Genomic DNA, 14,497 nt, shown 5'->3' with positions numbered 1-14,497 from the left:
GATCACATTTCAAAACAAATGGGAAAGGATGAATTACTCAAAGATATTTGTGTGATGGTTGGCTATTTGAAAAAAAAAGATAAAAGTCTGACCACTTCCTCACTTCATTCACAAAAGACACTCACTTCCCTATGAATTAGAGTGAAATGTTAGAAGCAAAACTCTTGAAATTATTAGAAGAAACCACAGGAGAAGTTACTTATAACCTTGAGGTTGGGAAAGCCTTCTTCAGGCTGCAATAAATATTTAAAAAAAAGAAAAGAAAGAGAGAGAGAAAATTCTGACTATATCCAAACCAAAAACTTCTTTTCTCTCTCTCTCTCTTTCTTTTCAGAGAGAGAGAATGAGAGAGCACATGCAAACATGTAGGCAGCTGGAAGGGACAGGAGGGGAGAGACAGAATCCAAAGCAATTTCCACGCTCAGCACAGAGCCCAGGTGGGGCTTGATCTCACGACCCTAAGAACATGACCTGATCTGAAATTAAGAGTTGAACATCCCACTGACTGAGCCACCCAGGCATTGCAAACCTAAAACTTCTTTACAGGGATCCCTGGGTGATCCCTGGGTGGCGCAGTGGTTTAGCGCCTGCCTTTGGCCCAGGGCGCGATCCTGGAGACCCAGGATGGAATCCCACATCGGGCTCCCGGTGCATGGAGCCTGCTTCTCCCTCTGCCTATGTCTCTGCCTCTCTCTCTCTCTCTCTCTCTCTCTCTCTCTCTGTGTGTGTGTGTGTGTGTGTGTGACTATCATAAAAAAAAAAAAACTTCTTTACAACAGAAAAGCACATAAACAGAGGAAAAAGGGAAACAACAAATTGGAAGCAAATATATAACAAGCAAAAGATATAGGCAGGCATTTCAAAGAAAATCTCGTGGCCAATAGAAGATATAGAGATCAGTAAAAATTACATGGGATGCTATTTTGTTCCATCAGTTTGGGAAAAAAGAGGATAATATCAAGGTCAGGGAGGCTGAGGAGAAATATTAAATGTAAATTGTCATGCTACTTTGGCGGGGGCAATTTAACAGTATCTATACTAACACTAAAAATGCATGCACCCAAATGCTCAGAAGCACTTGAGTGCTTTACACTCAAGAATTTACAAAAATTTTCACTGTGTTATAAAAGCCACAAACTGGGAATATCCTATCATCAGTAGACTCACACTCAAAAAAAACTGTGGTATGTGCATAACATGGAACAGAATTCAAGAGGTCAAAAGAACAAGGTAGGCTTATCTGACACTGAAAAATGTTGCCAATAAATTGATGAGTAAGAAAAACACAAGTTTGTAAGAAAATATAAATAGTATAGGAAATTCTCATAAAACAAAATAGAAAAAAATTCCCAAAGAAAAAACATTTCCATAAAACAAAACTATATTTTTCAAAATAAATATATCAGAACTTAAATGTACACTGAAGATCGAGAAAACATACATCGAGCTAATAATGGTGAGGACTTGTGGAGATGGCTGCTCTCTCTGAATTACCTGGCTTTTCCCAGAGTGATATGTTCACATATTGTTTGTATAATTTAAAATATAACTTTATTTATTTATTTATTCATTCATTCATTTATTTAATCATTCATTCATTCATTTATTCATTCATTCATGAGAGATACAGAGAGAGGCAGAAACATAGGCAGAGGGAGAAACAGATTCCCTGCAAGAAGCCTGATGAGGGACTCCATCCCAGGATCCCAGGATCATGACCTGAACCAAAGGCAGACACTCAAACATTGAGCCACCCAGTCACCCCAAAATATAAAGTAATTTAAAAGGAGGAAAAAGAGAGGGCTCTAGAGAGACTTTTATTTGGAGGTCACCACTATGCTACTGGTAAGCCTGAGTCCTCCCAAAGCTGAGCTTCTCAAAAGCCTGGTGTGCTCTATGCCTCAAAGGGAGACCTAGGAAGCTCCAGAGAAGCTCTCCGTTCTCTAAGGTATCCCAATATAAAGATGAAATCCCTCAAGACACTTGGCTTGGCAGATTGGGCTATTACTTTGGAAGGGTGACCTGGGTTTCATAGGGCCTGAGTATGTATAATTTGGGAGCCACTGTAAAAAAATGGAACAAAAAAGTTTGAACACAAAATGCCCATGACCATCCTAATACCATCCTATATGGGGTAAGTTATGACAGGAGAAGTTTGAGTGAAAAGAGACAAGGGTCTTAAGCGACTGTGGTTAACATGTTACTTTTGCTAATCTTACAAAACCATGTGGCCCTGTGAAAACATGGCGAAGGCCCCTCACGGGCAGGCTCGGAAGAGGCCCTACAAATAACAGGTCCTGAAATTTGACCTCACTTATCTTCATGGAAACCCATGTCTGGACAAACGACTCAATTATCCTCAAGGATAGGGGGCCATCTTCTGTGGATGTGGGGCTCGAGATTAAGTCCCAGAGAGTCTGAAAATAGTGCCCTGGTGGAACATTTTACTAGTATACCTGACATTTAAAGTAAATTTCAAGTCAAAATAAAAAACTGTTGCATGCAACTTAAATCTCTTTAAATAATTTCTTTAAAGGTCCTTACCATTTCTAAAGTCTCTGAAGTCACGGGTTCAAGAGTGCTCTGAGGAGAAAAGTGACAAATTAATTCACAATAGGGTTGATGTATGTTCCCCCTCCCCTTTCATCTCTTTCTCCCCGTTACTGTTGTCAGGAATCAACTCATCCTGGAGAAATGGAGGACTGATATTTGTGTAATCCTCTGGCCTGCAGGATTTTAACATATGATCCCTACTGTCCAGAATCTTAAAATGTAGGAGGGGAAACTGGAAATAGTGATAGGAAGAAATATTAAATAACAGAGGTAAGATCAGTTAGGAGCTCATTCCAGAAAAATCTAAGTTGAAGCAAATATTTCTGATTGGCAAAATATATTGGCAATGTTGACAATTTTATTTAACCAACTCTAAATGTAATTCATAGCTACCAGGACTACCCCTGCAACTGGTGTTAATTGACTACTTCTCAGTGTATGGACACTGAGTGAATTATGGTGAGAAACATCCATTCCAAGGTGGTTTTCCCAGTTGGATAATGAATTATGCCCTCAAAAAATGTATCTGTTGGGTACTGAGTATGATACCATGGGGTTGGTTAATGAGAAGAAGAAGGTATGTTCTTAACAATCCAGAAATATCTAGTTAATAAAAAAAAGTTCATGCACAAAAGGATAACTAAAATCAAGGTAGTATATGGGAAGTACCCAAAAAGAGGTATAAGAAATAAATTCCAGGGATGCCTGGGTGGCTCAGTGGTTGAGTGCCTGCCTTTGGCTCAGGGCGTGATCCCAGTTTGGGGATCAAGTCCCACATCAGGCTCCCTGTGAGGAGCCTGCTTCTCCCTCTGCCTATATCTCTGCCTGTGTGTGTGTGTGTGTGTGTGTGTGTGTGTGTGTGTGTCTTTCATGAATAAATAAATTTAAAAAATCTTAAAAAAAAGAAAGAAATTCCTTAAGAGTTTAGAGGAGGAAGATCTCTGGGCTGGTGACTCTTCCAGTAATCAGGACTACACTTTGATTTGAAGACATAGACTGGGGAGAAAAGGCATTTGTTTAAAGCCACTCAATGAGCTCAGTAATGAATGTGAGTTTCATAGCTCTTTAGCACCTGATACAGTGTGTTTTAAGAGCACACTCAATAATTCTTGGCTAAAAAAGTAAGCGCACATTGGATAGATAAGCAAATTAAGTTTTTTTTTTTTTAAAGATTTTATTTATTCATTCATGAGGGACACACACACAGAGAGAGAGAGAGAGAGAGAGAAAGTGAGAGAGAGAGAGGCAGAGACATAGGCAGAGGGAGAAGCAAGCTCCATACTGGGAGCCTAACATGGGACTCGATCCCGGGTCTCCAGGAACTCACCGTGGGCTGAAGGCGGTGCTAAACCGCTGAGCCACCCAGGCTGCCCAGCAAATTAAGTTTCAAAATAATATTTACCGAGGAACTATTCTAAAGACACAGTTCAAGGCCCAGGGATCACATATAACTAAACTGAAACAGCAGTGCCTGGCTGCTCAGTTGGTGGAATGTGCAACCCTTGATCTTGGGAGTCATGAATTTGAGCCTTATGTTGGCCATAGAGATTACTTTAAAAAATTAAAAATAAATTAAAAAAAAAAAACGGAAATGGTAGAGCTCCTACTTTCCTACTTCCTAAGAATGATATGAAGAATATATGTGTTCCTATATATTGAGAACTGGTTTATACCATAATCTGGGAAATTCAGTGGAATGTGAGGCATGAGGGGATTATTTCAGTACAGATGGGGGAAAACATTACCAGTGAGGCAGGAGTCAGGATGAAAGACCCTCCTCCCAGAGAAATGCCTCGGAGTGGTCTTGGTGCAGAGGCAACCCTCAGACAAGAAAGAGAGTGAGACTCCCACTACTGAGGACACCTCTACTTTTTAATATCTTATTTTAACCAAAGCAAATTGATTTTAGAGTCATGGGCCAGTATGCCTGCTGTCCTCTCTGACAGCCTCCATAAGGCCTCGTTCGTGTTGATACTGCAAGGAGGATTTAGGCTAGATGTGGGTCAAGGGTAGGGAGAAACAGATCAGTGGAAAAGAGGGATGTTTCCTACCAGTTGTGGCTGTCTGCCTTTTTTCTTTGGATTTATAGCAAGTTGGGGGTGCTCCACTTCCTTGAGCCAAGACTCCTTGGGCAATTTATACACATCCAGCCAAACATCTCCGGCTCCTGCATTGGGAAACCAGGGAGCCATTGAGCAACAGCAAGCAGGCAACAAGTGTCCCATGAGGAATGGCCTGTCTTCTCAGAACCCCTGGCACAGGGACCAGCAGGCACGATTGGAGCAGTGACTTGGGCAAAGGGATGTTGTCCTGCTATGGGTCTCTTTGGGTCCTCACTCATGAACAGCTGTACAGCCTGTCCCTCTCAGGCCACTACCATCTCAAGGCATAAGGCCTCCTCACTGACATTACAGCTTTTGACCATGCTGTTTTCTTGCCCCAGTCCCCATGCTTTCTAGGTTCCACATAGGAGATTCCACTGACATTTTGTCGTATAACTTTTCTTGTCCGGGGAGGAAGGTGGTATTACACAGAATCCATAACTGAGAGGGGTATGGCTGAGGGCTAGAATTGGGAGAGATCCCTCAAGAGCATTCTTCTGATATTTGAGGAAATGACAACCGATGGAAGTGGTTGTGGGGCTTTAATTTGTCACAGAAACACACACAGCTTCTATACCGAATACCTGTCAACCTGGGAGGGGTCACTTTCCCTTAGTATGGGGGTTCTGGCTAAGTGTTTCCTTGAAAAAGTCATCATCTGGACACCTAGATTTCAGGCTTCTGGCCTCCAGTCCTGGGAAAGAATAAATATCTTTTGTTTTAAGCCACCCAGTTTGCAGTGCTTTGTTGGGGAAGCCCTAGGAACCACCACAGAGATAAAAGCTTCCTTTGATGCATAAAGCATAATAAAGTGTATGCTTTCTTCAAGCCCTTAACATTTGAGGGGCCTGGGGGATCCCTCGGTGGCTCAGCAGTTTGGTGCCTGCCTTTGGCCCGGGGCACAATCCTGGAGTCCTGGGATCGATTCCCGCGTTGGGCTCCCAGCGTGGAGCCTGCTTCTCCCTCTGCCTGTGTCTCTGCCTCTCTCTCTCTCTATGTCTATCATGAATAAATAAATAAAATTAAAAAAAAATTTGAGGGGCCTGGGGTAAAAATATAGAGGCCCATATACCATGTGTCTAAATATTTAAAAGTTAAAAATCAAGCAGTCACTTGAATAAAATATGTTCTATCACCACAGTAATAATTACAGCACATAAGATCCAAGGATAAATGCTAGAATTGGTAGGCTATCCTTTAAGGGGAAACAGGATATCTGCAGTCTCAAAGTATCTCCCCACAAATGTTTATCCACTACTGTGGTGGTTTCAGCATATGCCCCCAAATTCTTTGATTCTCCTACTTCCAGGAAGAGATGCTAAAATCCTCTGCCCTTGAATGTGGCCTGGACATACTGACTTGTTTCTAACAGAGTATAGGGAGGGAAAAGCAGTACCTTAACCATGGAGGAACCTGGCAAATGCCAGTTAATTAGGTGATGTTGCTAGCACATACCCCCTGATATATAATGACAAGAGCACTTCACCTCTGTGGCATCTCCCCCAAATCCTTAACCCTGGTCGAATCATGAGAAGCATATCAGGCAAATTAAAATTGGGGGACACTGTACAAAATATCTGACTGGTATTCTTCAAAAGTGTCAAGGTCATGAAAAACACAGAAAGACTGAGAAATTGTCACAGATTGGGGTGTCTGGGTGGCTCAGTTAGTTGAGCAGCTGCCTTCAGTTTAGGTCATAATCTCAGAGTTCTGGGATGGAGCCCCACATTAGCCTCCCTGCTCAGTGTCCCCACTTCTCCCTCTCCCTCTGCTGCTTCCCTGCTTGTGCTCTCTCTCTCTCTCTAACAAATAAATAAGATCTTAAAAAAAATTGTCAGATTGGAGTAGGCTAAGAAGATACGATAACTAAATATGATATCCTGGAGTGAGCCTTGGAACAAAAATATTAGTGGAAAATGGGCAAAACCTGAAAAAAAAAAAAAAACCACCTTAACAGTATTATACCTGTGTCATTGCTTAATTTTGATAAATGAACAGTGATCATGTTGTTTGTTGGTATTGGAAAATCTGGGTGAAGAGTTCCAGGGGAACTCTGTACCCATCTTTACAATTCTTCTGTAAATTATTTCTAATTAAAAGGTTTGAAAAAAGGGGGTTATCTGAAAGCTCTATCTGAACTTTCTTATCACCCTGCGGGTAATCTTGCCTTGTAGGAGGAAGGCTGCAAAGTCCCCTCCTCGACAGATCTCCATCTTTATACAGGTGGTTTGCTTGCTGGCATCATCCTGAAAAGAAGAGAGGGGCTGATGGAGTAAGCTCAGCCTGATGATAGAGAAGAATCTGTTTCAGGGTCTTTTGTGGTTCACAAAATCCTCTTAAACTAGAGACATGAAAAGTTGCCTCAAACTGCTTCATACTCCCCATTTTTGTACAGCAGTTGGACAAGATCATATATAAAGAAGTGGAACTTTAGTGGAACTAAAGATTTTGAACTTACTTCCTGGTTTCTTAAGTACTCCTGATGATTGTGGTGACTGCATATTATCTGTTCTCCTGGTCATATCTGCAAACTACCTACGTTAGAACTCAATGTGTACTCAAAATGAGTTGAAATAAGTTCTATATGACACTGAAAACTCTGGTCAGGTGCTTGAAGAAAGGCTCTATCTGGACCACAGCAGTGCCTTCATCTGTTCAGGCTGTTACAACAAAATACCATAGACTGCATGGCTCATAAACAATAAACCTTTATCGCTCACAATCCTGGAGGCAGGAAAGCCAATTTCCAAAGACTTCAAGAATCTGGCAGATTCAGTGTCTAGTGAGTCCCAAGCAGCCCATTTGCTGCTTCCTAGACTTCCTGCCTGCCACCTTCTCAGTATGCCCTCACGTGGTGGAGGGGTTGAGGGAGTTCTCTTGGGCCTCATATAAGGGCACTAATCCCATTTATGAAGGTTCTGTCTTCATGACCCAATAAACACCTCCCAAAGACCCCCACCTCTAATACTATCACACTGGGAATTAGGATTTCAACCTGAATTTTGTGGGGACACAAATATTCAGTCCATAGCAAGTAGAGACTAACTGTAACCCTAGTATGAAATCTGCTCAAATTTCAGGCCAGGTGAGAGACTCGATACTTATGATTGTCTGTGGCTTGCTTTTACACTTTCTTAATTGTACCTTTATAATAACAAAGATAATTGTTCTCATTAAGACCTTTATTATTAGGTGCTTGCATTTTGTTGAGCTTTTTTGAAAAAAGTCAAGTTGCAATGTTTTATTACAAATTTAAAATGAGGTACTTAAAAACCTCAACTTGGCAAGGGGTTCCTGGGTGGCTCAGTTGGTTGAGTGTCCAACACTTGATTTTGGCTCAGGTCATGAGATCAAGCCCTGTGTCCAGCTCCACACTGGGCATGGAGCCTGCTTGGGATTCTCTCCCTCTGCCTCTCTCCTACCACCCCTGGCTCACTTTCTCTTTTTCCAAAAAATAAAAATAAACTTGGCTAGATACAAAACACTTTAAAAACCTTTAAAGGTGTATTTTAAAAACCCAGACTTTTTAAAAAAACATTTGGTATTACCAAAGAGACATCCTTAAGAAAAAATAAAAACCAGATGCTGCATAGATAATGCCACTAGTTCTAGTTGTGTGGTCAACATAGAAAAACAAGCACTTAAGGTCTTCAGCTCCACTCTTTCATTTGCGTCTTACTGCTGAAATGTCATAATTTCACCCATCTTCCCATGTCCACCCCCTACCTTGCCCCTCTGGCAACCACCAGTTTGTTCTCTGTATTTAAGAATCTATTTGTCTGGGATCCCTGGGTGGCGCAGCGGTTTGGCGCCTGCCTTTGGCCCAGGGCACGATCCTGGAGACCCGGGATCAAATCCCACATCGGGCTCCCAGTGCATGGAGCCTGCTTCTCCCTCTGCCTGTGTCTCTGCCTCTCTCTCTCTCTCTCTGACTATAATAAATAAATAAATAAAATTAAAAAAAAAAGAATCTATTTGTCTCTTTTTTTTCTCTGCCCATTTGTTTTATTTCTTAAATTCTTTTTTTAAATTTTTTTTTAATTTTATTTATTTATGATAGGCACACAGTGAGAGAGAGAGAAGCAGAGACACAGGCAGAGGGAGAAGCAGGCTCCATGCACCGGGAGCCCGACGTGGGATTCGATCCCGGGTCCCCAGGATCGCGCCCTGGGCCAAAGGCAGGCGCTAAACCGCTGCGCCACCCAGGGATCCCTATTTCTTAAATTCCACATAAAAGTAAAATCATGGTATTTGTCTTTCTCTATTTCATCTAGAATTATACCCTCTAGGTCCATCCATGTTGCAAATGGCAAGATCTCATTCTCTTTTATGGCTAATATTCATTGTGACTGTATATACCACATCTTCTGTATCCATTCTATCAGTGGACACTTGGGTTCTTCCATAATTTGGCTATTGTAAGTAATGCTGCAGTAAACACAGAGGTGCACATATCCTTTCAAATTAGTTTTTCATTTTCTTTGGGTAAATTCCCATTAGTACAATTATTGGATCATGTGGTATTTCTATTTTTAATTTTTTGAACAATTTCCAGACTATTTTTCACAATGACTGCACCGATTTACATTTCCACCAAGGGTTCCTTTTCTCTACACCTTCACCAACTCTTGTTATTTCTTGTCTTTTTCATTCTAGTCATTCTGACAGGTGTGAGGTGATATCCCACTGTGGTTTTGATTTGCATTTCCCAGATGATGAGTGATGCTGAGCATCTCTTCATGTGTCTGTTGGCCATCTGCATGTCTTCTTCTCTGTGTCTTCTGCCCATTTTTAAATTGGATTGTTTAGGTTTTGGGTGTTGAGTTGTAGAAGTTCTTGCCCTTTATCTGATGTGTCATTTGCAAACATCTTCTCCCATTTGGCAGGTTGCTTTGTCATTTTGGGGATGGTTTCCTTCACTGTGCAAATACATTTTGGTGTAGTCCAGAGAGTTTTTTGTGATCACTCCTAGTTGGCTGACTGAAGTGCATGATGGTACAGGTGATAAGCCTGCATTTACTCGGCTCTGTCCTATTTAGCCTCAGAAGCCACAAAGTCTCACTTGGATTCTCAGCTACTTTTGTCCCTTTGCCATCTCATGGCTTAGGTGGTCCAGGCATTTGCATCAGTAATAGAAGTGGTGGGGTTGAGATGGCTGCTGACCTTGGGTCTCATCTGCTTGATTTTCCTTCTCCTCTTTATTGCTGTCCTCTCTAGGCTATCTGTTGAGGCGGGCCACCCCGATACAGATTCTCTCACTGGTCTATATGCTTCTGTGCCCTGCTTGACAATCCCCTCCATCCCCCTGCACAGGAAGTTGGCATGGTGTGATGAGTTCCTTCAGGGTGCCTGCCCATATGCAGGTGGAGAGTGTTGCTGGCACCAGGGCCAATGCTGTGGGGCCTGACCTTCAGGGGCACTCTGACCCCTTATTCCTTTTACTGCTCCCACAAGTCTGGAATTCTGCTGGTAATTGCATGGAGGCCTAGCCCTAGACATGGCAGCGTTCACAGTGGTTCTGTTTGGCTGCAGATTTACTGCCTTGCACTGAACTCCACCAGGGCCTTTAATGTCTGCTACCTCTGCACACTTTCTCCTCCGACGTCAAACTCCTCCATCTCTCCATATCCTATACCAAAAAGTCCCTTCCTGGGGTTACTCTTTATGGCAGTCTGCTGTCCAAATACATCTTCCTTGGTGTCCTTGCAGCTGATGAAACCATGTCTGTTCTGCACATAGAACCATCTGACTGTTCACTAAACCTCTGTTGCCATGACCTTCTTGTCCCCACCAGCAGGTGCCACTGCTCCTTGCAAGGTGGCAAGTGGTGTGGGCAGGGCATTGTGGAGGTCCCTGCTGGGTCTCCACCTCACTGCTAAGGACTGTGGTGTCTTGGATCAGCTGTGGGGGCCAGCTGTGATAGCTGTGGCTCCTCCTGGGGTGTGCAGGTCACTGGGCCGGCACTGGTGGGGCCACTCAAGGCTCTCAGGGTTCCAGTCAGCTCCTGCTAGAGTGAACTCTAATAACATCTTTTGATGAGTTTTATTAAACAGCGTTATAGGGATAACATATACCAATTACACATGTTTAAAGTGTACAATTTGATGTCTTGACATATGTATATTCCTTGAAACCATCACTCCAAGACTGTGAACATATCTATCACCCCCCCCCCCCAAAATTTCCTCCTGCCCTTGGTAATCATCCCCTTCACCCTCCTCCCACCCTACCCAGGCAAAAACTGATATTCTCCATCACTACATTAGTTTGTATTCTCTAGAATTTTCTTTAAATGGAATCATATAATTTGCTTCTGACTTCACTCAGCATATTTTAAGATGCATCCATGTTGTTATGTGCATTACTAGTTCTGGTATATCCAGAACTATTGTGTGGGTATATCACAATTTACTTATCTATTCACCTGCTGATGGACATTTGGATGGTTTCCAGTTTTTGGCTATTACACATCTAGCAGCTTATAAACACTCACATGTGTTTGGATGGAGATATGCTCTCTTTTCTCCTGTGTAAATATCAAGAAGTGGAATGCCTGGTAGATGTATGTTTAACTTTTCTTAAAAACTGCCAAAGGGGTGCCTGGATGGCTCGGTTGGATGAGCATGCAACTCTTGATCTCAGGGTTGTGAGTTTGAGCCCCACGTTGGGTGTAGACATTACTTTAAAAAAAAAAAAAAAACACTGCAAAAATGATTGTACCATTGTACTTTACCATCAGCGTGTATGACAGTTCCAGCTGTTCTGTAACTCTGCCAACACTTGGTATGGTCACTTTTTAATTTTAGGCATTCTAAGACATGTGTAATGGTAGCTCACTGTGATTTTGACTTGCATTTCCCCAGTGACTAAGGATGCTGAGCATCTAATTTACTTTCCACATATCTTCTTTGGTGAAGACTATCTTTTCAAATCCTTGCCCATTTTGAAAACTGGGTTATTTAATGCCTAATTTTTGAGTTTGCATTTTGAGAGTTCATCCTATGTTCTGGATACAAGTCATTTATCAGATAGGTGATTTACAATTATTTTCTCCCAGTCTACTGCTTGTCTTTTTATTCTTTTACCAGTGTCACTTATAGAAGTTTTTAATTTTGATGAAGTCCAACTTATCAATTTTTTCTTGTATAGATGGTACTTTTGATGTTACAGCTAGAAACTCTTTGCCAATCCCATGGTCATGAGACTTCCTCCAGTGTTTTCTTCTAGAAGTTTTATGATTTTACAAATAGACATATGACCCATTTTCAAGTGAATTTTTGTGTATGGTGTGAGAATAAGAAGTGTTTAACATTGATGAAGCCGAATATCAATTTTTTTCTTTTGTATTTAGTGCTTTCCATGTCTAAGGAATCTTTGCCTTCCCCAAAGTGGCTAAAATATTTCCCTGTGTTTTCTTCAAAAAAGGATAATGTTTTTTTAGCCTTTACATGTAGACCTGTAATCCATCTCAAATTAATTCTTATATACAGTGTGAAGTAGGGTGGAGGTTCATTCCCCCCCCCCCCTTACTGGCTAATCTAGCATTCTAGCACCATTTGTTGAAAACACTTTCTTTTCCCCACTGACTTGCTTTGATGACCATCAACAGTCTTTTTTACAAGACAAGCTACAATTAAAAATCTACTCTGAACATTCCTCTCTCTCTCTCTCTTTGAACTCATTGACTCACTAAACATTTTTTGAGACCCCATGGCATATAGACAGTATGCTAGGAACAAGGGCTACATGGGGAAGTAAGACATGTCCCCTGCCCTCAGGATGGTTACATCCAAGAGAAGAAGCAGTCATACAAACAAATAAGTGTGGAGAGTGGAGAAAACAGTGATAGAGATTCTGCTCTGTATGGGGCCAGGCAGAGGAGGGAGAGATTGGGTCCTTTTTGAGTATATAAGGGAAAGTATCTCAGAGAAGGAGATAATCTGAGCTGGTCTTAAATGAAATATAAGGGAACGAGGGATATTTAAGAGGCACTCATAGCAGGTAGGAGGCAAGGAGAACAGAACGTGAGCAGAAGGAACACCACGTGAAGCAGCCTGGAACATTTAGGGACTTATAAACAGTGGCTGAATATATTGGTCTGATGCTCAGTCTGGACTGGATTCCTTAGGAACTTCTCTGAATAAATCCAGGGCATCCAGCATGTACCCTCAGCTGGTGGGGGATCTATAAGTTGGATATTTTGGAGGAGGATCTCTGTCCAGAGAGTCTCTTCCTTTCTACCCTAGGACAGCTGTCATCACCTTTTGGCCCAGCTATAAGGGAAAGAACATGAACTTACCGCTTCATTGATGGCTTTGATTAGGAAAAGACTATCCTTATAAAAGTAAAACAGTCTAGCAATACCTGAAACAGAGAATGTAAGATAAACAAGTAAGTCAAAGAAAAACTGGGATTTTTATATCTGACTTTTTGAATTATCATCTTGTGCTCATGGGTTATTAGGCCTCCCCCTGCCCTACTGGCTCCTGCCGATCTGTTTCCCTAGCTTCCTCTCCCGCTGACTTGACATGTTCAGGCTGTTCTACCTCCTGGGTCCTCTCTGCCTACCGCTACCCATTCTTTTATCCTGGGAGCCTCGGTGAGACACTCAGAACTTGCCCTGACACCCATAATCCAGAAAGGCAAAGGCAAAGAGCCCATTGTGGGTGCAGGCCTAACTCAACCCAATAAATATCCAAGGGATATCTGCTGCACGACCACAGATGTGCTATGGACAACCAAGGCAGTTGCTGCATTCAAATGCATTACATCGAGGGTCACACAGATAGGATTCCAAGTAGATATAACGCAGCGTGATAAACGCAATCCCATCTTTAGACCAAACTCCTCTTAAGTATCAACATTCCCATTCTAGCTGCCTCAAGGCTGCACATGCTCAAACTTATAGAAAAGTTTTGGAAGTAGTACAGAGTTCCCATATATCCCTCACCTCGTTTCCTCAATGATTGCATCTTACATAACCATACTATGATTTTTTCCTCTCGTTTTAATAGCCTGTGCCTTGGTTCAGACCTTCAGAATTTCTCTCCCTGAAGAAAGCAATAGTTCTTGGCCTGCTTTCTTTCTTTCTTTCTTCTTTCTTTCTTTCTTTCTTTCTTTCTTTCTTTCTTTCTTTCTTTCTTTTCTTTCTTTCTCTTTCTTTCTTTTCTTTCATTCTTTCTCCTTCCTTCCTTCCTTCCTTCCTTCCTTCCTTCCTTCCTTCCTTCCTTCCTTCTTTCTTTCCTCTTCCTCTCCCTCCCTCCCCCAACAGAAGATAGGTTTATTTGGGGATACTAGAGAACTGCATCACCAGACAAGCAAACTACTACAAAACCAAACATTTCTGCCTCTCATTTTGACTTACTCCTACCATGGTGTCCTTCCTAAAACACCGATTGAGTCAGGTCACTCTCCTACATAAACAGTGTCCTCTATTACACTGTCTAAGGTTCTTGTGTAATCTAGGCCCTGTGAAGGCCTGGTTCACCCTCAGGCTGAAGGGAAAGAAACAATCCCTGGTTTATATGAGCAGCAGGACTTCTGAGTGCCCAAAGGGTGTGAAGTCTGGGTTCATACTGGCTGGTTGGCATCCTGCCTGTGCCACTCACCTTCTACATTTCCTCAAGCGAGTTATTTAACCTCAATGCCTCAGATGCATTTTCTGAAAACCGGGATAATGAATTGTACTTACTTCCTAGGGCTGTTGTGAGGGTTAAATGGGCCAACCTACAGACTAGTGCTTGGAACACCATCCTGTTCTGTAGATGTAAGTCAATATTACATGGCCCCACCCATACCTGGAAAGGAGATTAAATTAAACAGTCTACAGATAACTATAAATG

General features: G+C 42.0%; 1 protein-coding gene across 4 annotated transcripts in view; it reads right to left on the bottom strand.

The window, feature by feature from the left end:
- The window catches only part of WDR93 (WD repeat domain 93), a 51,257-nt gene that overhangs the window by 26,735 nt on the left and 10,025 nt on the right, over positions 1-14,497 (bottom strand). For 2 of the 4 annotated variants that reach the window (XM_041750999.1, XM_041751000.1), the window contains exons 4-5: positions 12,955-13,019; positions 2,545-2,583 (exon numbers count right to left, since the gene is read on the bottom strand). In XM_041750999.1, coding sequence (XP_041606933.1) covers positions 2,545-2,583; positions 12,955-13,019 — 104 coding nt within the window. Of the gene's footprint in view, positions 1-2,544; positions 2,584-4,604; positions 4,721-6,822; positions 6,902-9,421; positions 10,675-12,954; positions 13,020-14,497 lie in introns of those variants that run through there. The other 2 variants (XM_041751002.1, XM_041751001.1) reach the window with 2 other exon arrangements.

The sequence above is a fragment of the Vulpes lagopus genome, chromosome 4 (assembly GCF_018345385.1).
Source record: "Vulpes lagopus strain Blue_001 chromosome 4, ASM1834538v1, whole genome shotgun sequence".
NCBI classification, from domain to species: domain Eukaryota; kingdom Metazoa; phylum Chordata; class Mammalia; order Carnivora; family Canidae; genus Vulpes; species Vulpes lagopus.
The sequence above is the reverse complement of the archived record's forward strand: the minus strand, read 5'-3'. Positions and strand labels throughout refer to the sequence as shown.